Source organism: Thermobia domestica, chromosome 7 (assembly GCF_964235325.1).
Source record: "Thermobia domestica chromosome 7, izTheDome1.hap1.1, whole genome shotgun sequence".
NCBI lineage: Eukaryota > Metazoa > Arthropoda > Insecta > Zygentoma > Lepismatidae > Thermobia > Thermobia domestica.
This window is the reverse complement of record NC_137460.1, coordinates 90,926-114,115: the sequence shown is the minus strand read 5'-3', so window position 1 is coordinate 114,115 and position 23,190 is coordinate 90,926. Positions and strand designations below refer to the sequence as shown.

Below are 23,190 nucleotides of genomic sequence, written 5' to 3'. Positions count from 1 at the left end.
ACTTCTTTTTAATTTTCTTTGTCTGGCCCGGGGGGATTTCCTGCACTTGTTGGGTTGCGTGGACGTTATATGCACTGGTAGAATGTATATTGGCTCAGAAAAACACCACGTAGTGACGGGTCTAAGTGATACTTAAAGGGACCTGAACAGTACTCTATTGGTATCGTCGGTAGTAATTTGTTGGTTCTTATTGTTCTAACACTGGTCACGAGCGTATTAGACCTGCTTGGACAGACATAATGTTTCTTTTCTCCTTGTATTTTTGAGTCAATATAGTCAGTCTTTATTCATATGGTGATCACTATCTTTTAATGTTCAAGCATCCATTTTGTTCTAACGAACCTTGCCGGGTGCTCGTAGCGCACTATGCACAGATATACGGTGGAATCTGCTTGAATATGAGAGGGCTAGAGCTGGCTCAGCCAGTCAGGTGAAGGCGCTTTCGTTTTCGTCCGCACTCTTTGATAACTACGTTTTGAGCGTCAGTACGTGACGTTGGGTGTGGGGAGTGCTTTGTTCCTTGTTGCATGCAGCATACGACATGCACACACGACCTACTGCATACTAACTATGCACTCCACTACACTATCATAGCACTGTGTACTGAACGAGAGTTTACAAATGGTTGCCGTAATGTTTATGTTGGTAGGGAAAAGTTTATTTTTCACCACAAATTTGTTTTTCCTTGAGGAAAACACGATTTTAACGGAATGAAAACTCGCACGACTTGGCTACATCCGGGTTCTCCTCTCGCTGTCTTTCTTACATTCATTAATAATCCATTGTTCCCAGAAGATATTCTTTTGTTTTATCCCTTGCTGCTTTACCTGTTCCAATATTGTAAAGTATATCATCCTGAATTGTGATGATGAATGGGTTAGCTGATTCCTCAATTACATGGCATACTGCCTTTAGATCTAAATTGTCTCGAAGAATTCTAGATTTTCTGAGTTCACTACAGACATCGTCCTCAGTGTTTAATCCTGCCATCTCATTTAGACAGTAATAATTTCTGATCTCATACTTCTGGTTACAGTCCAATGCAAATGAGCGGAAGCTTGATTTGTCATCGCTGAAATCCCTGTCAGTCTGCTTGCTGAGTCTCTGTTTACGATTTGTTCTAAGTTTGATCAACTGGGGCACCACTGTTTTGAAGCTGAGCCTTCAAACCAGGATACTTTTCATCAATCTTTTTATAGTTTTCTTCATATTTAATCATCAATCGAGCATAATTTGAATGGTTTGTGAAAAAAAAGAGAGAGACAGAGAGATTTGTCATCATTGGCAGACAGAAAGTGAAGAGGTCTACATCATTCATTCTTACAGCTCTTGACATTTTAAAGTATAGATTTACGTAATCTATGTACATGAACCAAAATTGTGCTGTACAGCATGCTCATCTGTGCGTGTAGCATTGCAGAATACTTCATATTCAGAAAGAAATTCTTTAATTTCTTCTGGGTACTCATTTGCTGCATAAAAATCTCTATCGTGATAGATATTAATCAAATAGACCTCAAATCCAGATGGAGTCTCTGTATTAGAGCGATTGAGGAAATGTTTGATATGTTGTGTTTGTAATAATAGTGTAAACTGGTGCAAGTTTGGATCTATTGAAGTATCTGCCGGAAAGAACAAATCCTTTGACATAATTTTGTGCAAAAACTCCACTTTCACATAGAATATGGGAACATCCAGACTCTGATGTGGTGCTTCCGCACGAAACCCCGTTAAGTTTTTCCTTGTACCATATGACCTAATTTTTAGTCCTTTTTTCAAAAATCTTGTATTAAGGAAATTTGGCCCCAATTCTTTTTAACTAACAAAGTGTTTTGGTGCAAAGGTACTTGAAAAGAAACAAGACGGCGAAAGAAATTTTCTTGTACCTTATGACGTAAATTTTGGCCCTTTTTAGAATTTTGAATCTTGTCTTATGGGGCTAAAGCACCCGAAAATCTTGTCTTGTGGACCCCTTCTCCACCAAATCCCGTTAAGTTTTTTCTTGTGCCATATGACGTAATTTTTAGCTCTTTTTTTTCAAAAAATATTGTCTTAAGGGGATTTGGCCCCCAATTATTTTGTCTTACGAAGTGTTTTGGTGATTGGCACATGGAAAAGAACAAAATGGTGAAAGAAATTTTCTTGTACCTTATGACGTAAATTTCGGTCTTTTTTCGAATTTTTAATTTTGTCTTATGGGTCTAAAGCACTCGAAAATCTTGTCTTACGGACCAGGTTTTAGTTTTGGACATCCTTCCGCAGCAAACCTCGTTAAGTTTTTTCTTGTACCTTATGACGTAAATTTTGGCCTTTTTTCCAAATTTTGGGGGCTAACTATAGCCAAAAGACCCACACCAGATATGGGGGGTGAACAATTTGTACTTTATGACGTGATTTTTCATGTGCTAGCTCCCTGTCCAGCATATTTTATGTTCAAGAATGAAATCCCCTATAAAACGAAGTATGAATCTCTTATCAATCTTACTGCACAGTTGGATCATACTGACCAAATAGCTAAATTTATTGCCCATTCGCCGGAAAACGCAACATGTAGAAGTATTACAACAGTTGTCGAGTTTTCAAAAGTAACGGACAACTGTTGTAGTGCTTGGCAAATGAAAAATTAGAATATATAAGAGCAAGTCCTGTTCTAAGGGCGATAGCCGACAGTTCTCCGAGTGCGATCGGAACTTTCACTTTGTGTTGAAACCAATTGATTCCTTGAGTCTAATTTTACAGCCCGAAAAACTTACTCTTAGTGATCTACCAATGAAAGGTTAGTAACAACCTCTCGTTTGAAGGATATTATGAGTGATTTATCGACTTACCTGGAAACATTTCATAAGTATCACAATAAAGTGATGAAAGAAAGTCTGTACGCATTCCTCGAGCAGATTTTGAAGTTGAGTTGAGTTGAATTTCAGTTTAGCGTCCCTTTCAGCAGCGAGGCCATGTGAGACGTGGACCTACTGATTAACGTGGAATCCGAACCACATGAGCTCCCGCCGGGAATCGAACCCGGGTCTCCCACGCCAAAGGCGCGTATGCTAACCGCTTAGCCAGGGAGGAGCTCTCGAGCAGATTTTGAAGACTATGATAAGCTCCATAATGAAGTTGAGGGCCATATGTGATAGAGTTGCAAGAAAATTTTGATAGGAGATTTGGGGATACCGTTGACAAAATTTCTTTATGGTCCCAAATGTTTAACTGTAGTGACATAAAGCCTATGGATAATGCAATAAAAGAATTCAAATCTTTGTGTGATTTTTTCTATGAATTTTGACGAATGTGTAACTGAATATAAAGGACTAGCTCGGGAGAGCAATGCTCCCGGAAGTAGAAACGAGAAACACAGTTCTGATTGGTTGGCGTTATCCACTTCTTGTCACGTTACACTAAAATAGCAGAAATCAAACGCTTGCTGCTGTTGGCCTTTGTGGCAGAGTGGGCTAGCGCTATATGCTACTAATAAAATTCTCTTTTGGCGTAAGTTCAAACCCGGCCCGAGGAAAGTTTTTTTTTACATTTTTATAACATTAAATTAAAATAATATGAAAATAATACTTAAAAAAGTGATTTATTTACTTTTGTGCAGATAAGTAGTTGTAGTACTTATACCCTTATACTCCATGATATAGGGCTCGTTTTGTTCTCCTTGTACTTCATGATATAAATTTTGTGACCAACTTAAAACAACTGGCTAGGATAGCGCGTAAAACAGCTGGCTAGAGTAGCGCGCGGAAAAACGTACTTCCGGGAGTATTACTCTCCCGAGCGGGTCGTGAATATAAATGTTTTCATTCAATTTTAAAGAAGTATGCAGAGAAGAATATGAAGGTGATCAGGACCGGATCTAAGATATTTTACGACCGGAACAAAGACGTATATCTGCCCTAATTTCTCCCAATTTTGCATCGAAATGGCGCCCCCTACATACTCTCAACCAGCCGCGCCCCGGGCAAATGTCTCGAATTGACCCGCCCCCTAGATCCGGCCCTGAAGGTGAGTGATATCTTATGTAAACTTCAAGTGGGACGGTTTTCGTACCCTACGACATCTAGATGCCATATAAAGTGTGTGTCCTTTAACCCTTTCTGTAACCCGGGTTTTGGGGTATTTTTTAGACTTTCAGTCAAGCAGCTACTGCACCGTCACTTTTTATCCTAGGATCATGGTTCATACCTCATTCTCTTCAGAATGGAACCGGCTTTCAAATGGTACCACTTGTATGCTCATACCATATACCAGGAGAGAGAAAAATGATGTCAAAGGGAAAATTTCAGAGGGATTTTTTCACATTTTGGGCCCCTCTGGAACGGCCCTGTGTGAATGTAGAGATCTAAAAAAATCTGATAAATAGTACTTATTATACTGAATGTGTGTTCCAAATTTCAAGTTTCTATCTTGAATACTAAGGGCGGGAGAAATTTAATCAAGAATCCCCACAATGCCCCAAATTACCACAAAACACCATGATCGCAGGTAAAATATTTCCTGAGACATCTCTATTTACCCTAAGACTATAACCCGCCAATCATTCTCTTCAGAATAGAACTGCCTTTAGGGCGGTACCATTCACGCGTCTCTATCGTGTATCTAAGGCGAGAATATCCCGAAAAAGGGATTTTTTGGTTCTCAATATCCTTTTTTCAAATTTTAGCCCCCCCGGACCCCCTGTTTTAACGCAGAGATCTAAAAAAAATCTGATAAATACTAGTAGGTGGGCTGAATGTTTATGCACAATTCCAATTTTCCAGGTTCAAAAGTAAGCCCGCCAAAAAATATATACCGACAATGTCCCATATTCCCGTATACAGAGGGATATTTTGTAAACATTCCCTGAGACATCCCTAATTACCCTAGGATCATGGTTTGCATATCATTCTTTTCAGAACAGAACTGCCTTTCAGGCGTTACCACTCACATATCTCCATCATGTATAAGGGGGGGAATCCCATGAAAGGAATTTTTTTTGGTAAAAATATCCCTTTTTTCAACTTTTAGCCCCTCTGTATCCCCTGTTTTAACACAGAAATATGAAAAAAATCTGGTAAATACTACTCGGTGGACTGAATGTTTGTGCAAAATTTCAATCTTCTACGTGCAAAAATAAGCCCACCAAAAATAATGAACATAGGCGAAAAAGAAAACATAAAAGAAAATATATGTTTAAAATTATGATGTCATCACCTCCTATGTCTGGACGCAGAAAGGTGTGAAACCATACGTAACGTGTTCTACAATGCCTCTGGATTAAAAAAAAAAAAAAAAAAAAAAAAAAAAACCGGACGAAAAAGCTCAAATAGGAGTTATACCCACCCGTGTACCATGAAACACCCGTATGGTACAAATTGTACCTTGGGATCCCCAAAGGGTTAAGTCCCTGTAAAGTTGAAAGATCATTCTCAAATATGGCACGAATTTGTATTAAATTAAGAAACAACTTATACCAAGTCGTTTAAGTTCACTTGTGTTAATATCTATGGAAGGTCCTCGTGAACTGGAACTTTTAGATATAGGAAGTATTATAAAAATCTTGTATAATTCATCCCCAAGAAGAATCGCACTGCCTTCTTTTAAAATTTAAAGTGTAAAATATGCTGGTTTATTAAAAATATATTATTTAAATATTCAGTTCATGAAAAGGTAAGAATCTTCTGGATTATTCTTCATACTTTAATAATTGAATAAATATAAATCTTTATCTGATCAAAAATATTATTAGTAATAATTCTTTATATGGAGTATTTCAATAGTTAAAAAATTGGAAAACAAACATACAGTTCTCTGAAAGTATGTAAACAGATTCTATGCTCCCAATTATTAAAGTTATGGATTGCATATAGCACATGGTTACTTTCCACAATTTTAATGGGTTCCCCCCTAGAAGTTCAGATTCTCCTCCAGAAAACAGAGGGAACTGCATAAAACAACTGGTTTTAGTTTGTGATGATAGGCACAGCAGTCACCAGTTATAATTGATTTTTGTACATTAAGGGCCTTTTGATGGGTGGAGGGCAGAGTCGTTTTGATGGGTGATTAGTAGCATACTAAAGAATTCGACTAACATATGTTCCCTGCAGTAGTCAGGATTTTAGTATGATTCTAATCATAACGTCAAAATGACTCTGCATAAGGCGGTGAATGTTTTGCGTTGCTTTATGTTCAACAATTTTTACGAAGTCTGGTACGGGACAAGTCCTGAGATATTGTGAAGCGATAATATAAATTGGTATGCTTTATCACAAATATTTAATTACATGTGTATTGTCTGTGGTGTTTTCTGTCAAGCGAACTGTCATATTATATTATTTCTTTTATTCACGAATTCGAATTAAAATAGAAGATATGGGACCTTATTATGTCACGGTTTCATGTTGATCGCAACATAACACAATGTAATCGAAGAATAAATGACAACTTTTTGTTGCGTTAATGCAGTGTTATGTAATGTACCCATAAATCGATAGTTTTGCGTTGCTTTGACGCAAACCGATAAATGCAGGTATTTGGTATAATCATAGCGTGGCAATGATGCAACGGAGCGAAAATATGGGGATTTGGTAAAGGTATTGTAATTTATGTTGCTTACTAGGGATTGCGAAAAAAAAAAAAAAAAAAAAATGAAAAGTTGACTGTCGATTAAAAATAGGATATTGACAAGCTTCAAATTTTCATAAATACATTGGCCAGATTGTAAATAACTGGCACTAAAGTCTAGTTCGAAGACAGCAGCACTTTTCAGGTATATATAGGGTCTACATAATACATCTAGTATGAACAGAAAGAATAAGGGAGTAGTTAGGCAATATGGGGGCCAACCAAAATTTTATAGGGAAAATTCGTTGGTATATATTGTGAATACGACTGGCTATAGAAAGCAACTACAAATACTCATTTTTTGATAGTCACAAATAAAGGTAAAAATAAGTATGGCCTTTGTGCTGATAAGTAGATCCAACATGTTAAGGCTTTGGTAAGCTTAAGGTAGGGTAGAGTGATTTAGTTTAGGTTGTTTTGGCTACTGTAGTAACAGTTTCGATACCAGTGGCCCTGCACTGCGTCACTGAACCCATAAGTACATTTGGATTCATTCGAGCAGACTGTTCTACCAAATAGAAAATTTATAGGTAAAATACGATATGAATCTTTTTTTGTGATGGAATGAGAGTGTGACTATAAGTAATTAGTGTCCGTGCACAGCTTATTGAAATGATTGTTAGGCAACAGTGAAAGTATTGTATGTGTAAGTGTGCTCTTCCACTTGTTCCTTTATGCGTATACCCCCCCGTCGCTGACGCGCCTGCTACATACGAACGCACCCCCTCGGTATCGCTTCTCCTCCTAGGGACGTAACCCATGTTGCGGTGACTCAGATAGCATTCATGCTTTGTAGTGGGCACCTAGTACATGTTGGTTCGTGCTTTATGCACTGTAGATTTTATGCCATACGTCCACACTGTATTTACACTCAGCCCTCATAAAGACAGTCTGTAAGTAGTAATGGAGCTCCTCATTAAATGCATGCTCTGCTAAAAGAAGTACACATCTCTAACCTAACCTGAAACTAAGAAGTATGTCAACATTTGGTAGAACCGTCTACTCGAGTAATCCCGTATATTTGTAGGGTGCAATTCTCGGTAGAAGAGTACTAAAACAAACCTTCACAACCATTTACTTTCACTAATCACCCGTCTCCTTTAGCCTAATGGTCATAACTACAAGATGTTAAAAAAAAAAAAAAAAAATACGATTCGCCTCTCTAATACAAGTGATTTGAATAGTGACTTGCTATGCGAACAAAAGACAATACCGGAGTGACGAAAGCTAACAAAGAACGTAATGAAATTTAACTAGATTTAGTAGTGTATATTTCTCATTATTTATTTTGTCACGTGCAGATTGAGTATCGTTTGGGAGTTATACGTACGAATTGTAACTTGTATATACTTGTGTCTAGGTTTTACCAATACTTATCCAGGAACGAATACGAATTTTCATTAATTGGGTTTATTTAATTTAGGAAAGCCATGCCTACTATTTGAGTGTATAACAATTTGAAGGAACTTATTTTTAGCGGAATGACCACTGAAAACTAAGCAGAATGAAAGCGAAGCGAAGCATGTAAGCATTAATTGCTGTCTTCAGCACATGAAAATATAGGAAAGGAAGAACACCCCTTCTCGTCATGACATTTTCCTGTATAATGCAGTTCTCTTGTGGGAAGAGTCATGGTCATTACCTACTACATTAATACAAATAATTTTAAGTCTGTAAATACTGTATTATACAAGCATTACAGATTAAGAGTTGAATTTGAAGATGATTATTAGCAATGCTTAATTTGGCAACATCGTACATATAGAATTCACATTGTGTTGGAAGACATAATTGTATGCAACGTAGAAGATTACATTGTAAGATATATATAGAAAAAAAAACTTGATTTAGGTGTTAGTGCATTAAATAAATTATACTGTATTCAATATGCGTATAGACGACACTGTTGTAATAAATGTATAAAGACCTGCATATAAGAACGTTGTAAGCATAATTTCTGACAAAAAGTGACCACGAGAAGCATTTGAAATAGGTTAAAATATCACATGAAGGAACATTAGTCAGGTTAGTTTTAATTCTTATTTGCACTTCTTTGGTCGGCAATTCGGTTCTATAACACTCAGTGAGCTACGTATTTCGAAGATCTTCTTCTTACTTGCGTAAACCATCCAAGTCTACTTTCTTACAGTTTTTCTACTACGGACCTTACCAAGGTTCTTCGCATCACTTTATTGTAAATTTTTTCCTTCCGCGTCACTACACATATCAACCCCAGCGACAGTCAACTTCTTTTCCTCTTCTTCGTCCCAGATGAAGTCCCACTTAAAGGATGTCGTAAAAGGAATTCCCTGAAAAATTGTGTGACATATAGGTTTGCATTTCTTTATAATTAATGCAAAGTCTTTTCGATGTTTCCATCGTCCAAATTTAACTTTGGATGTTTTGGTGTTTGGGTATTCGTGCCGCTAATTTGTGAGTTAGTATTTTTAATATTAACAAAAATATTAATAACTTATTGTTGATTTTAGCGTTACTCTAGAGAATGGACTAAATTAAATAGAATGTAAAATATTTTGAAGCTTCATTAGTGTCTAGCTATCGAAGGCAACCGGCTCCTATGGCCAAAATCATACCGATTTCCAGAGTACATGATAGGAGAATGTTAATTAATGTTAACAAAATGAGCTAGATTGTATCCGTGTTAAAGAAAAAGGTAGTATGATTCTTCTTTCCAGCTATAGCTTCCACCATTCCACGCGATAAGTATTTACGTGCATATGTCTATTCCACGATAACTCCTGTAAAAAAAATTAATTTTTAATAAATTCTACATTATCCAGACATTTTCACCCTTTACGAGAGAAGACGATTTTTATCTACTGATTCTGGATTGGATATTAATGTATTTTTTTTTTCTTTTTTGTTTACAAGTTTAAAATCGAATGCCAAGGTGAAAATAGGAACTGGCAACTGTGTCCTCTTGCTGGTAAGCGACACTCCTGTCGCGCGTCAGTCTAGAGACCATTGTTCGAAAGGCGGACAACAGTATGATCTTGTACGCGGAACATTGTGTTGAGACGAAGTTTATATGAAAGAGAGCATAAAACGAACTGAAATTTACAGAAGACTTCAGTCACAACACGATTACCTCAGTAAGACATTTAAATGGTTTAAGAATGGGCGTACGTCTGTCACAGACGATCCCAGTCCACAGCATTCAGCGCGCTGAACATCTTATCCCTAACAGTCGTCACAATGCGTAAGCGTGTAATCTTTCTTTACTAGTGTTGTAAATAGAAAAAAAACCGTTCGTTTTTTTTCAGAAATGTACGTTTTTTTTAGAAAAAAAACATTGCCTCTCGTTTTTTTTCTAAATTTCGTTTTTTTTCAAATAGTCATTTCTAATGCATCTTACGTCTATTTAAGTATTAAATATTTTTATGTAGGTATAATCACCGTAAAATGCAACATAAATTAAACGGTAGATACTGATACGCTACAAATATTTTACAATTTACATGAATACCATACCTATTAACAATTCGAGTTTCAGCAGTTTTCATCAATATCAACTAAGAAATAAAAGTAGAAATGAAGTTTTGTTTTTTCGTGAAAGCAGGTCTTTAATAAGTACGAAAATAATGTCACGAACAGTATAAAATTCACATAACTTGTCTAAAGATAAAAACTAATACTAATTTGCCTAATAGTATTTTTCTAAATGTCATATATAAATAATTTGTCGAATAGATACATATGATATGCAGAGCCGGCTCTACCATATATGCAAAACGTGCATTTGCATGGAGTGGCAAGTTTGGATGGTCCGGCAAAATCTGTCATAAGTATATTATTTAAATTAAATATTTCTTGTTGGAAACAGACTTTATGATGATGGTAGTTACATTTACTAAGCTGACCTTCTATTTGAATACTACATTCATAAATTATGTTTAGGATGCATTAGTTTAAGGCCACATGGACAATGCTAAAGCAAATAGTCGAATAAATCCGAGCACAAATTGCTTGATTGTTGCCAAATGCAAGAATTCAATTCTCGAATAGTAGTGAATATCTGTTCCATTTAGTAAGTTATCACAGTTTTGATATGACAACTAGTCTTGTTTTTGTCAGAAACAAGTTCCTTATCATTGAAGATAGAAACAAGTTTTTTAGAAAATGTTAACAGATATAGAAGAGAAATCAAGAAATAAAGATAAAAGAACTAGTTGCACTGGAATTGCATGAGATTGAAGCTCGATAGTGAATTCTATAAAAAGGATTACCATCTATCCTCTGCAGGTGTGTTTGCTTTATGTTTCACTAACATAATAGATTAATATTTAAAAAACACACACACACAACGGGATTGCATTTTTAGTGAGTATTTAACCCTTATCCGAGCAACCGGGGCTTCCCAGGCCCAGTAGCTTCATTTTTCTAAAATTTCTCAATAACCATACATATTTAGAAGACATAAAATACTGAATTCTTCTATCTTTCGTCGAAGTTAAAATCATGAACATATCGAGTTGGTAAAGCTTTTTTTTTTTTTTTTAAATTTGAAAATCTTTTCCTGACGTAACCGGGCAACCGGCGCCTAGGAGGTTCCGTATAACTTTAGTGAAATTCCTGTCAAATATTAGATCAAATTGTCACATAATTATATATTGAACACGTGACTATTGTAACCTTTAGTCGGAACAGTATGCGGCAACAGACATTGAATTTTGAGTGTTCTGCACTTAAAATATATACTGGGCCTGACAGGCCCCGGTTGCCCGTTTACGTTAAAAAAATGTCTTGCCCGGATAAGGGTTAAGCCTTTCTGAGTGCAGCTGCACTTACCCTCACCTTTGTTGTTCATGCTGGAGTAGCATACTTAAAATCATGACTTTTAAGATTTGTTCTTTCTGGAGAAAGGGGGAGGCGGCAAATTATGCCATTGCATGGGGCGACAAATTGACTAGGACCGGCCCTGATAATATGTATATAAAAGACACGAATATAGGATGACTCAAATTGAAGCCATGCAGGATGTTTCAAAATTAATATTAGGGTTTTGAAACTTTGTAGTATCTATTACAATTAACTTACAATTATAAATATTATATAAAATGAAAGAGCAACTCAAACAGTTTTGTACGCACGCATGTACATGCATTGTTTCTTCTGTCTGCCGTTAGAAACAGCAAGCAGCAAAGATGTAAACTGGAGAGCAGAAAGTTTTTTGTGTTTTAATAAAGACTGAATCTGTACAGTGCAACGGTCTATGTGAAGAATATTAAGGAGACGCTTGCAACTACATCCTTATCGTTTGCAGTTGCTACAGGTCTAAAGTCTACAGACTACGGTTTACATGCCAATTTCGCAAGTGAAATATTGCTGCATAACAATGAAGATTTTCTGGATCGTGTCGTCTTCAGTGGTAAATCGACATTTCACCTAAGAGCTAATGTGAACACTCATAATGTTTGTATCTGGCCGTCAGCAAATCCTCAGGAGATGGTACACTTGAAACGAAACTCTCCTAAATTGAATGTGTTTTGTGCCATATGGCGGAAAGTTTATGGGCCTTTCTCGCCTATCGACTAGGTGTGTGCCGTGTGACGAATGAATCTCACATTGAACACTTGTAGCAAAGACTGTTTGAGGTGCTCTTTTACTTGATGCATTGTTTATAATTGTACGTAAAATGTAATAAGTACTACGAAGACTTAAAACCCCAAAATTCATTTTGAAACACCCTGCATTTCTCACCAACAGTGTTGGAACTAAGATGTGAAAAGGAGAAAATTTTCCTTATAAAGTTATTGTTTACAACTACGATAGTATTATTAGTCGAGACTATAACTACAACAACAACACGAGTTAGTATTAAAACAAAATGTAATCAAATGTATACTCAGTGGCCCAGGTGGCTAAAGTGGCACACACGGGTGTGTCATTTGTTTAATCCACTCCTGTGTGGACACTAATTAAGATATCGGGATATTATTCTTGCAAAATATGGTTGGACTATAGTTTATTATATTAATTTTTTTCTTCTGGTGTCGAATTTCCTTCTCAAATTTCACCCCAGTCAAAAATGCGAGAATTTTTCTGATTACAAATTTCCTTTACTACTTTTTCCCTGTAGCTTCCTTCGTTGTAGAAAGACCTCCTTAAGACTTGCCAAGTAGATACCTCGGATGGATACCTAACTGATGACATCAATTGGACTGGCCTGCGCGCAGTGTTGCCAATTAGAGAAATTAAAATTTTCCTAAATTTGGGCAAAAATTAGAAATTTTTATTTATAAATCCGTACCTATACGTCCGAGTGCAAGTCAACTTACGCCAATCGAACATTTGTCCTTACTTAAGAAACGCAAGTTCAGATCGTTACAATGGGATAATTAGGGAACGCACGAAGAATTCATATTTAGGTTCTAACCCTTGATTTTTCTAATTTTTCCCTACTTTTCTATTTACCGTAATATATTTTTGGTAATTACAAGTTTTGTTCCTTAAATATCGTCATAACACTTGTAGAATATATTAGTGGTGTACCAATGTTTAATTTAAGATAGTTTACGTCTGTCTGGTAGCAGTATTACCAGATACAGAAAATTTTAATTCCAGATTTTAGGGGGAAATTTGGAAAAAATATCTGTTTTGTCTCTATTATTTCCCTCTTGTTGGCTATATCGGACCAAACGTACCAGTATCTGGAAATCTCGTCTTTGCTCTACACAACGCACTATAGAAAGTTTCAACAGGATAATTAGGGGAAGTACAGTTGAGGTTTACAGTAGACCTTGTTCTCTAATTGGGAAGAAAACTGTGATTTTAAAAATGGTAGAATGAGATATTTTTTATTAACATGCTTACTTTATTAGATGTCATACTACTTGTAGGATATATTAGAGGGATACCAAATCTTATTTTAAGATAGTTTGTGTGTGTCTGATAGCAGTGTTGCCAGATACAGAAAATTTTAATTCCAGATTTTAGGGGCAAATTTTGGAAAAACTTCCCTTTTTTATTTCTATTATTTCCTTCTTGTTGGCTACATTCGAACAAACGTAGCAGTGTCTAGGAGCCTCATTCTTAGCCTAAGCAGTGCACCATAAAAAGTTTCACTAGAATAATTAGGGAAAATACAGTTGAGGTTTATAATAAACCATGTTCTGTAAGTGGTAAGAAAATGGTGAATTTCTGAGGTAGAATGAGATTTTCTTTAAATTTCATGCTTACTTTGTTATATATCGCCATGATACTTGTAGGATATATTCTTGGAGTACTAAGGTTTATTTTTAGATAGTTTTCGTCTGTCTGATGGCAGCGTTTCCAGCCAAAACAATTAATTCCCACTTTTAGGTGAAAAATTCGGAAAAAATCCCTTTTCCCCTCTAATATTACCCTCTTACTGGCTACATTGAAACAAACGTACCACTACCTGAAAGCTTCCTCTTTGCCCTACAGAACGCATCATAAAAAGTTTCAATAGGATAATTAGAGAAGTTGTAGCCCCGGCATATTTGATTTTTGCTTGTGAGGCGTAAAAAGTGTCAAAATTTCATGTGTATGACAGAATTTTTTCTTTCTCTCTTTGGATGGAAGCAAGCGACTACAGGATTTCACTGTACCTTGTCAACACACCAAAGATTCTTTTTGGTGATTTGAACCCATATAGCAGGAGTGGTACTAGATACAAAAAAAATTGAAATTCGGTTAGGGATTTTTTTGTATATTTTCACCCCTACATTTCCGTCAATAATTTCCTACCCATTGGCAACACTGCAATGCAACTTACACCAAAAAATAGTCACATCTATTTTCTAAAAAACAAGGCCTTAACCATATCAATCGAATGAATGGTTTTTGAGCAATAAGTCACTAACTGGAAATGTAGGAAAACGCCAAAAATGACCTGGAGCCGAAAGGAATAATCACACAATTTTGCTAGTATATACGTATAAAGAAACAAAAGATTTGTAAGTTACGAGGGCTTCGACTCAAGTTCTGTTGATTATTTCAATAATCTGCAACGTAAATCAATAAATAATAGTTGCCAGAAAAAAAACAGACATTTGAAAAAAAACATGAAAAAGAACGATGTTTTTTATTGAAAAAAAACTTCACAGAAAAAAAACCGTTTTTTTACAACACTATTCTTTACGAAAATAAAAAAATAAAATAAAAAGATTTAGCCACTTATCATGTTTTGCAACTGACATGTTAAATATATATATATATATATATATGTGGGGGCTTTTAAAGACCTGCGCCAAGGGCCCTCAACTTGGCCAGTCCGACAATGCACTGTAGAGTTGAAAAGAGCGTCAGAGCAGTGAAAGCATGCGGACTCTTTGAGTTTCGAACAATTACGTCATCACATAAAATGCTGGCAAGTTTCTTGTAGCACAAAGACGAGATTATTTACGTGGAACTTTTACCCTGTCGTGTCACTATCAACAGTAAATATTACTGTCGTGTTCTGTGTCATAATGCTCTACGGAAGAACGGCCTAACCTAACCATAAAGAGTGTTCTGTTTCTGAAGGACAGTGCAACACGTCATAAACTCAATGCACAATACAAATATTACAGCAAATCGTCTGGGAGTTATTAGTACATTCTCTGTATAGTCTGAACTTAGCGCCAGGTGATTTTTCAACTTTTTAGGTCTATACAAGAATTTTTCGTAGGTCAACATTTCCACACAGACGACGAAGTGAAGCAAGCCGTCATAGAATGGTTCAGACGTACTGTCAAATCTCCCTGTAGCCAAGTCTTGCAGGGAAAAGAAATGTAATGTCTACTCCTTAACTTTTATATATATGCCTGATAAAGCGCCTGGTGTATGGGGTCCCTGATTCAATAGTTCGTGGCAGGTGGACTTTGTGAGAATAAACACTATGTACAGGTTTTTCTCGGGGCTTTCCCACTTTCTTCATGCCACCATTTCGTTCATTATCATCAGCACCGTCTCCCTTAGTGTAGGTGCATAAATGTGGGACGAAAGAACTTTAAAAAATGTTGTATGCTGTTTATTGGATAGGTAAAAGAAATGTGTATTCCATGTATTTCCTTTCAGTATACAGAATGGGGAAGCTGAAGAGACCTAGACAAAAATACCATTATTCTGTCACAAGGACAGAGAAGAAACCAAAGGACGACGCCGTCGAAACGTGTTCCACTCCTTCTTTAGCGCAGCGTGTGGATGTGTCAGACAACTTGTTCGCTGGGATAGAAATTTCCCCTGAAGACCTGCAGCAGTCACTTCCAGATCTTGACAGAAGAAGCATTGTTTCCAGCAAATTCTCAGCCAATGAAAAACAGTTGACCAAAAGGGAGAAACTGAGAATTCGGCGGGAAATGTTCCTAAAAAGTAAGTTTTTGTGTCATATATTTCTAGATGTTGTTGAACAATAAGAGAACATTCATTTATGAATAGCTATGAACATTATGTGTAAAGAGCTCTTTTTCTCAGCTACGTTTGCAGAAATACTGGACACATCCTCTGGCGAACTTTTTAGAAGTGTATTGAACACTACTTTGTTAGAACGTACACTTTAAGGCTCTCCCCATTAAAAAAAAAAAAAAAAGTCAAATTAAAGAGAATGAAGAATATAAAAAATGCAGAAAGTGAGCCAGGTAGTATCTACAAAACGGTATTGTATAAACTAACACCCTCCGTAGGTTCCCAACAATTATAACATGAACTGTCCCCATAAGAAAAGGCTTGCAATTAGTTATTAGTTTATTTAATAGTACTTGCCACACTTTGTATATTTTTGATATACTTTCGGAGTTGACATTTACATACCGACCTTCTGTATGTTTCGGATACCGTAAAGTGTCGATATACCGAAGAGAGAAGGGAATCGAGTGTTACATTGAATCGCACACGACATTAGAAATTGTAAAATATATCTTTCTGAGTAAAGGTTCCACTCTGGAAAGATTAATTTGATCATTTTTTAAAATTTTATACTATTTCATTATGTATTAAGAAAATGTAAATAATATCTATACATTTAAAATAACGGGAAAACTCAGAACTTGTGTGTAATGAAAGAAGGTGTTTATTACGGAAACGTTAATATGCAGATGTTATAAACATGAGGGTAGAGGAGGCCGATGAATGGGAGGCTCTAATAATGACATATATACACTAAACTATCGTTACTATTTTCGGTTATGCAGAAGGCTTTTGAGGTCTCTTTATTTTCACGAACTTTGGAAATAAACTGAAGACGGCGAAAGTTGTTTCAGGTTCTTTTTATTATAATATACACATTATGAACAACACAAGATACAATAGAGGCCGATGGCTGATCAGTGGTAGAGTGATCCGTGAAGTTCCTGATTGATCCCAGCTCGCATCAAGTGGTTTTGTGGTGGACAAAGATTTTGTGCTTGAATTTTCTAAGTGTTCTCTTCGTCTCTTCCATTTTGTTCATTAATATCATCGCCGTTCCACTTTAGCTTCTGAGGATAATCGTAAGACGTAATAATTTATAATTAATAATAGAAAGACCTCCAAAGATTAGAAAATGCATTGCAGGGCTTTTAAACCATCTGTCAATCAGTGTGCATTTGCTTTTTTGTCATTTCTTGCTTTGCGTCTTAATTATATAGGATAACGTGGGTCCTATAATTTCTTATGTATTTCAGTTTCATAGCTCAATTCAGTATAACATGCGTTATTTAGCATAACACCTGCACAAGACAAGCATTTTTTGTAAAGTGGTTTTAGTAGGAGTTACAAGCAATAAAAAAACTACTTCCATCCACTTTACGGGGATTTCATAACATTTTGCTTAGCGTTAATTTTTAAACTGACAGTTTTAAAAAGAAGAAAAAAAGTGATGTAATCAGTTTAAGTATAAAAAATAATCATATTAATTATTACAATTTACTTTGGATGCTATAATTGCCCGATTTTGTTATACTATGGGACAATTATGACAAAAATAAAAAAGGAAACTATGGACGCGTTCTCTGGAAGCAAGAATATAGAATTTAAACAAGAAAATGTATTTTAAAAAAGTTACATATTGGAACTGTTTAAGGTGTGCTGAATTTCGATGTCTTTATAAATATCTGTGACACAGATACCTACATTACAGCGGAAGAACTTTTTCGATGTTGATGCAGTGAAGATTTTTTCCCCTCTATTCAGGGTTGGCTGGTTTAAACCAAGGTGGTTTAAACCATGGTTTAAACCAAGGTTTAAACCAGGGTTTAAACCAAGGTTTAAACCAGCTGGTTTTTTCAAAAAAAAAAAAAAAAAAAAAAAAAAAAAAAAAAAAAAAAAAACTGGTTTAAACCAAAAAACAAAAAAATGTTCGTAAAAGTGTAAGTGTTTGTAAAATCTTGATGAACACACATTTGTGGGTTATCACGTTTCACTTCCGTATATTATTCGTATTATATTCAGACCTAAATTCCCCATTCATTACTCAAAAAGATTATACTACAAAAGCAACTTTTTTTTTATAAGTTTATAAATGTTTATTTTGTGATTTTTTGTAGTTGTTATTATTGTTATGTAATTGCAATCGAAGAGAAATTCTAAATATTGTTTCGTTTCAGTGTTTACTATTGATAAAATACATCGAAAATGCCGTACTTTTTTTGTGTGTGTGTAGGGGGGGGGGGGGTCATACAGACCCTACGAGAGGCATTTAGTGAAATAAGTATCTTTGGTATCTATTTATGTATAAATGAATCTGAGTCAAAGTGGACTCAAATAATTCGTATTTTTATTCACTTTTCTTATTGATATGCAGATTAAGGCGGTGTATTTCTTTAATTTGGACCAATAAAAGTCGTTGTTAACTAACTTGAACTAAATTAGTTCTTCTGTACTCCGTAGTACTTTGAAATTGTTCGTATGTAATTCTGTGTAATGGTTTCACTTGTGCAACTGTTTATCTTTTTGGCCTTCTGAAATGACTCTTGACAGTTATATTAAGAAGCATGTAAAAATCAGTACAACGTATTTTTTTAATCAGGATTCCTTCGTGAGTGAGTCGGCAGACGTATCGCATTTGTGGCCAATTAGTCCTGGTTCCGAGTTCAAATGGAGGACAATTTCTCTCGGATGTAACTCGAGAAGCGGTTTTTATTCCGCTTTAAGCTTATGTGACCCCTTCCAACATAACCCGGTTGTTGCATAATAACATCAAGGCGAAACAAACTTATTTCTGTCCATATATGATATGAATATATAAAGGAAATTATTTAAATCATAAAAACCTGGTTTAAACAAAAAAAAAAAAAAAAAAAAAAAACTGGTTTAAACCAAAAAAACCGTTTTTTTTTTTTTAAATAAAAACCATAGTTTTTGCCAACCCTGCCTCTATTACTTTAAACAGACATCAACCATTTACAGTAGAATGGCCATAGTGGTTTTTAGGTATAAAGATCAGCTTTTCCCGACACACATTTTGTGCTTTTAGCAAGTCTCTTACTGTTCCTGATAGTATAAGCCATTTACATTTTCCAAAATATAATACAGGAAGTATAAATGTTTTAAATAAATAGAGACCTAATAGTTTTAAAGTCTGTTTGTGAGTTTTCATGTTCTTGAATGTCTTCCATTTCAATTCAGGCAGAGCATGTACCATCACCATCTCATATATTGTTGAAACTCTTTTTTTATAGCAACTAGACATTTTTTTAACAGACTCATAATTTTTTTTGTTTTGTCGAAAAAAAATTTCTCGCCAAGTAATGGGCCATCAAAGATGGGGAGTACAATTTATGAATTGTAGAAGACATGGAAAATGGTCAACTTCGGAACCTCACCATTCGGCTATGGAAACAGGTAGAGAGTATGTACATAGGGATATAAATAAATTATATTTTATTATAGTTTGGTTTGCGCATGCGTACCTTTTTGTACGTAACGAATGAACGTCAATTTATCTGAAAAGTCGAAGTTTGTGATTTTTTTTTTTCGAGCACTTCCGGTTCGAATTTTAAAATTCTGCTTTCACGGTTGGTAAGACCTAGTTACCCGCTTTCCGAAATATATATATATATATCGCTTCTGTGTGCAACCGTTTTGTCGCAAAATATCAAGAAATTGTAAAATTTTCAAAAATCTCCATTTGTGGGCACCATTTTCTCGAAAACACCATCTTTTAAAATTCTGTATTTTGTCAGATGGTTCACCATTCTCGACCAATGCTTCATGAATTAACTACAGCCTTTTGAAGTTAGCACAGTTTCTTTAACTTTGATGGCGCAGTTAGCAACACTGGAAACAATAAAAGTGCAAAGATTTGATTATATTTGTGGTTCACATTCATTAAATGAAGAATGAAAGGTTTTCTTGACTGGTTTTTTATTATTTTGATCAAAAAAGCTCTCTGAAATAGTAAAATGAGCCTCCCCATACTCCTCGTTTTCTTAAACCGAAGTAATCTGAAATGGAAATTACGATTACGAAACACACAAATTTTAAGTTTACTTGAAATGGCCATCCAATAAATTCTGATGATCTATAAAAAGCCTGAACTATTACCTCAGTGATGATTTGGAATGCTCCAGACAAAGTCTCAATTAAGTGCGATATCATTACAGTGATCGAAAAAGGACAAAAAGTTAAAAAATGGAAACGTTTTCTTACGCGTTCCGAAGAAATTTACTGACTTTTTAAACAGAACAATCCCAGCATAAGAATGGGTCACTCGGAATTTTATAGTTTTCGACTAAAGTAGGTCAGTCAGTAACCTGCGAGGGAAGTGTGTGTGTGTATTGTGCAAATTTTAAGTTAGCTGCTACTGCGTTGCTACAAATCAAAGGTGCAGCCCGTATTGAAGCTGTCATGAGTGACCTATTTCCTTTAGTAGTATGATCCGTAGAAAATGACTACTGTCTTCTTCAAGAATGTTGTGAATGTCCGGGAGTGGAAGGAATAAATGTGGAGTCTTTAATTATTGATCCTGATGAAAATGAAGGTGTTACGTATGCCATATGGGAAAACAATGATCTCGTTAAAAAACTGTGTCACTTTCTGTTTTCGTATCGTACATTGCTGGTTTAACTGTAAGAATTGTAATTCATGACTACATCAAGAAAATCCAAAGAGAATTAATTGCTACCGAAAAGCACCGTATAAAATTTGAAGATACAAATTCTTTTTTACTTCATGTGGACTTCGGTGAAAACTGGACTGTTATTCTGCAAAGTGAAATTCAGAGTTATCACCGGAATATGAAACAACTGACAGTTTTGTTGTAATAAACGAGGATAAAACACATGATTCGGCTCATGTACTCATAGCCATACACAAGATTCTAAAAATACTCAAAGAAAAGCGAAAATATATTTTATAGAAAAAGGTTTGAATACGTGGAAATAAGTGTCTACAATTTCCCAAACCGTGTCAGTGATTTCTGATGGTGCTGCATCCTACTTTAAAAATAACTTTCAGATGTTCGAGATGCAGACAGCTCCGATAAAGCGGTGGTTTTGCAGTGAAACCGGCCATGCAAGGGTCTCTGCGACGGTATTGGGGGAGTGGGGTGTAAAGAATGTGGCAACGCGGCATAACCTTAGGCAAAAACAGATACACAGTATTAAAACCGCAGAAGAAAAAAATGAAATGAAACCTTTAAGTTTTACGTCCCAAGCTTATGCCGGTTAGGCTAAAAGAGACGATGATTATGAGAAATGAATGAAATGGCGGAATGCAGAAAGTGGGAGGAAACGGGATAATCCCGAGAAAACCCACGTGCACGGTGTTTGTCCACCACAAAGCCCACACGGCGCGAGCTGGGATCGAACCAGGGACCCCAAGCAGCGGCGGTGAACGCTCTACCACTGAGCCACCGCGCCTCCACTAAAATCGCAGAAGAATTCGTGAGTATAGTGCAAGTGCAAACTCCGGGTATTACTTTCGTTTTGTTGCCTGGAACTGAATTCGACGACGATGTCATCTTTAGCTTTCGGAAAATGGCGAAGTTTTTATGGCAGTAACGGATCACCATGAACTAACTTCATGCTTCCCCCCAAATCGAACTTCTACAATTCAAAGTGTAGATTTAAGAAATCTGCAAATAGGAACTTTTCTTACATACATGTATGTATGATAATCAGTGGTGCGTCGCAGAAATATTATCAATAAATCATGAATTACGCGAAGTTGAAGTGCTGTTTATGCTTCCACATGGATCTTCAGCAGAGTACAGGTTTCCAGAAGAGCATAAGAGAAGTAAAAATAAGTGTTTTGTGACTATCGACAATGTGCTACACAGGGGCGGATCCAGGACGGACTTCTGGGAGGGGGGGGGGAGGTTATAATACTGCTACTTAGAGCTACTTTTAAGAGCTCCAAACTCTGGGATGGGTTTTATTTATACACCGTTGTATATAAAATAAGAAAGTTTCTTCTTCTGGGAGGCAATCAACCCCCTAGATCCACTCCTGGATGAGTTATGAGTGAACCAACAACTATTGGAGCATCTGCACGGTTACATGCTATTAGCGAAGACACCAACCAAGCAAATGATTGGTCCATGTAATAATAATAAAAAAAAAAAAAAATAAAAAAATCAGTGGAATTTTGTTTCCGAAGACCATTTTAAGTAAGTGAACTTGAAATTTGTGTGTTTCGTAATCGTAATTTCCACCTCAGATTATTTCGGTGTAAGAAAACGGAGGAGTATAGGGAGGCCCATTTTACTATTTCAGAGAGACTTTTTGATCAAAATAATATAAAACCGGCAAGAAAACCTTTTATTCTTCATTTAATGAATGTGAACCACAAACATCATCAAATCATTGCACTTTTATTGTTCCCAGTGTTGCTAACTGTAACATCAAAATTAACGAAACTTCGCTAACTTTAAAAGGCAGAAGTTAATTCATGAAGTATTGGTGGAGAATGGTATTTGGTGTATTTATTATTCATGTAAAGTTGAAGCATCTGACAAAATTTCAGAATTTTAAAAGATGGTGTTTTCGAGAAATTGGCGTCCAAAAATGGCGATTTTTGAAAATTTTACAATTTTTCGAATTTTTTGCGCCAAAACGGTTGCACACAGAAGCGATATATTTTTTTTTTTTTTTTTTTTTTTTTTTTTGGAAAGCGGGCAACTAGGTCTTACCAACCGTGAAAACAGAATTTTAAAATTCGAACCGGAAGTACTCGAAAAAATTCACAAACTTCGACTTTTCAGATAAATTGATGTTCATTTGTTAATTTATGTACAAAAAGATACGCATGGGCAAACCAAACTATAATAAAATATAGTTTATTTATATCCCTGTGTACATACCACAACAAGAGTTATAACTCTATCTGTCTCCATAGCCAAATGGTGAGGCTCCGAAGTTGACCATTTTCCATGTCTTCTACAATTCATAAATTGTACTCCCCGCCTTTGATGGCCCATTACTTGGCGGGAATTTTTTTTTCGACAAAACGAAAAAATATGGGTCTCTTAAAAATATGTCTAGTTGCTATAAAAAAAATTCAACAATATCTGAGATGGTGATGGTACAATTTTATATTATTTTGCCTGAGTTGAAATGGAAGGCACCTAATAATAATAATAATAATAATAATAATAATAATAATAATAATAATAATAATAATAATAATAATAATAATAATCAGTCGTTT

The 23,190-nt window shown here is 35.6% G+C and overlaps 1 protein-coding gene across 2 annotated transcripts in view; it reads left to right on the top strand.

The window, feature by feature from the left end:
- The first annotated feature begins 6,586 nt into the window (after positions 1-6,586).
- The window catches only part of LOC145689821 (ribosome biogenesis protein SLX9 homolog), a 52,985-nt gene continuing 36,381 nt past the window's right edge, over positions 6,587-23,190 (top strand). Inside the window, exons 1-2 of one of the 2 annotated variants that reach the window (XM_081764032.1) lie at positions 6,587-6,745; positions 15,643-15,936. In XM_081764032.1, coding sequence (XP_081620158.1) covers positions 15,651-15,936 — 286 coding nt within the window. In that variant the 5' untranslated portion in view covers positions 6,587-6,745; positions 15,643-15,650. Of the gene's footprint in view, positions 6,746-6,801; positions 6,921-15,642; positions 15,937-23,190 lie in introns of those variants that run through there. The other variant, XM_081764033.1, reaches the window with a different exon arrangement.